At 45.7% G+C, this 2,673-nt stretch overlaps 1 protein-coding gene across 1 annotated transcript; it reads left to right on the forward strand.

The window, feature by feature from the left end:
- The first annotated feature begins 318 nt into the window (after positions 1-318).
- Positions 319-1,979, forward strand: LOC112176920 (UDP-glycosyltransferase 91C1). The gene has a single exon (XM_024315058.2). It carries the CDS (start codon positions 513-515, stop codon positions 1,920-1,922), a length of 1,410 nt encoding a protein of 469 aa, XP_024170826.1. The 5' UTR covers positions 319-512; the 3' UTR covers positions 1,923-1,979.
- Positions 1,980-2,673: the final 694 nt, after the last annotated feature.

Consider the following 2,673-nt stretch of genomic DNA (forward strand, 5'->3'; position numbering starts at 1 on the left):
TGGAAACAATGAAGTTAGCGTGGCAGTGTATGAGCGTGTCGTCCTTGGCCATGTTATTAAGTGTAAATTAAGTGCCATCATTGCGAACTTGAAAAACTTCATAATCAAGTAATCAACCTATCTTGCTGGACAGTGGTGTATAAATTCTCTCTCGGCAAGAGTACAGATTCGATTGGACCATGGATTAAGTGATACATTTTATTGCCTAGCCCTAGGGGATTCTTTTGGCATTTCGTCATCCACTACGTAATATATATAATGTGGAGTAACAAGTGCCGTATCAGCTTATTTAATTCGCTCTTTAACCTTATTCAATTAGCACCTTAACTTTCATCGGTCTCTACCCCGTGGCCACCTTTGATTATTCAAATTTGCCGTCTCTAACTTTTCGACTGCAACCGCGAATACAACAATTCTGCATATTTGGACCGGCATGCAAGCTTCCCTCCAATAAAACCAGCACCCACGACATAAAAAGAACCAAAATGTCCATAGCTCACTAAAGCTTATCTATGGAGGAGGAGAAACAGATGGATAAAACTGTCTTTTTACACTTCGTGGTGTTCCCATGGCTGGCCATGGGCCATCTCATCCCCTTCTTCCACCTCTCCAAGCTCATAGCTCAAAAGGGTCACAGAGTCTCTTTCATCTCCACCCCGAGAAACCTACTCAGACTTCCCAAAATACCCTCACACTCACCTCTCTCTTCTCTCATAACTCTCGTACCTCTTCCTTTGCCCCACGTTGAAAACCTCCCGGACGACGCCGAGTCCTCCGCCAACGTGCCGTACAACAAGCAGCAATTACTTAAAAAGGCCTTCGACTTGTTGGAATTACCGCTGGCGAATTTTCTCGAGTCTTCGGCTCCCGATTGGGTCGTCTACGACTACGCCTCTCACTGGCTTCCCCCACTCGCGGCCAAGCTCGGCGTCCCACGCGCCTTCTTCTGCTGCTTCAACGCCGCGTGTATGGCTGTCATCGGTCCGCCGTCGTTGTTGATCGACGGTCAGGATTCCAGGACCATGCCCGAGGATTTCACGGTGGTCCCACCTTGGATTCCGTTTAAATCCGACATGTCGTTCCGGTACCACGAGGTTGCCAAGTACGTGCATGCGAACGAGTCCGGTACGCCCGATACGGTGCGTTTCGGGATTGCGATAAGGGGCGGCGACGTCGTTTTGATGAGAAGCTCTGATGAGTTCGAGCCCGAGTGGTTTGAGCTGCTCAGAGAGCTCTACGGGAGGAGCAAACCGGTTCTTCCGGTTGTGTTTTTGCCGCCATTGGTAGAAGAGAAATCTACACGTGTCAAAGACTGGTTGGACAAGCAGCGAGTTAACTCAGTGGTTTACGTGGCACTCGGGACCGAGGCGACTCTGAGTCAAGAAGAACTCACCGAGTTGGCTCTAGGGTTGGAGCTGTCCGGGCTACCCTTCTTTTGGGTGTTGAGAGACTCGCCCGACTCGACTCAGTCCGTGTCGGAGATGTTACCTAATGGGTTTGTGGAGCGAGTCAAGGACCGTGGGATGGTACATTTTGGTTGGGCACCTCAAGTTGGGATACTGAGCCATGACTCGGTGGGAGGGTTCTTGACACATTGCGGTTGGAACTCGATGATCGAAGGGCTAGGGTTCGGGCGGGTTTTGATACTATTTCCCATGTTAAATGATCAAGGGCTAAATGCTAGGTTGGTGAACGGTAAGGGACTCGGGGTGGAGATACCTCGGAACGAGCTAGACGGGTCATTTACGCGTGACTCGGTGGCCGAGTTTGTGAGGTTGGCAATGGTGGATGACTCGGGCGAGTTGCTAAGGAGGAGAGTCAAGGAAATGAAGGGTATGTTTGGAGATAGAAATAGGAACAATCGACTTGAAAACGAGTTCATATGTTTTCTTGAGGAGAATAGGCCGAACAAACTAGCTTAAGATGAATTTACCTTGCACAAGAAACAATAGCAATGAAAAATGGAGTCCTTTTCATGAGTTTTTGCTGATGATTTATTTTATTCGTTCAGATTTTAAATTCTTAATATATATTTCTTGAATTTATTAAATTTCACTTGGAAATTCTTCTCCATGTAATTGAAGTAAGATCCTACAAGCCCAACAAAAATATCGTTTTCAAACTATACTAGTATTATATGATTATATTAAGAGGATAAAGTTATTGTAATAGTTTGATGAACTCATGAAATCATGTGCTTCTTGGATAACTATGCACTTTTACAAGAGGGACGATGATAATTTGATGTATCATTTTCAGCCCCCAAAAAACCAACACAACGACCCTTTTTTTTTTTTTCCCCAACAACTGAAGCAAACCTTCATTAAGATAAAAATAATAGAAAATTACACACAAGTGTTATTTTGAAACTTAAATTAGCCATAAGGCCACCAAAGTTTTTTTGTACATATAAGGCCACTTTTATCTTAAAATTATTTCCTTCCGGACGATTTTGCCCTTCCTGGAAGAAAATTGACTTCATTGATCAGTCTCTCGCCAAAACGAAAGAAATTCATTCTCTCTCCTCTCTCTCTCTCTCTCTCCCCGACGAGAAAACCCTTCCTCACCATCTCGCTCGGCTCCGGCAACACCCTTCCTCAACCCCATCGCTGATTCCATCTCCATTACCTTTCTCAGTCGAAGCGGACCCGAACGGAGACGAGCCGGAGTAGA

Source organism: Rosa chinensis, chromosome 7 (genome assembly GCF_002994745.2).
Source record: "Rosa chinensis cultivar Old Blush chromosome 7, RchiOBHm-V2, whole genome shotgun sequence".
Classification (NCBI taxonomy): domain Eukaryota; kingdom Viridiplantae; phylum Streptophyta; class Magnoliopsida; order Rosales; family Rosaceae; genus Rosa; species Rosa chinensis.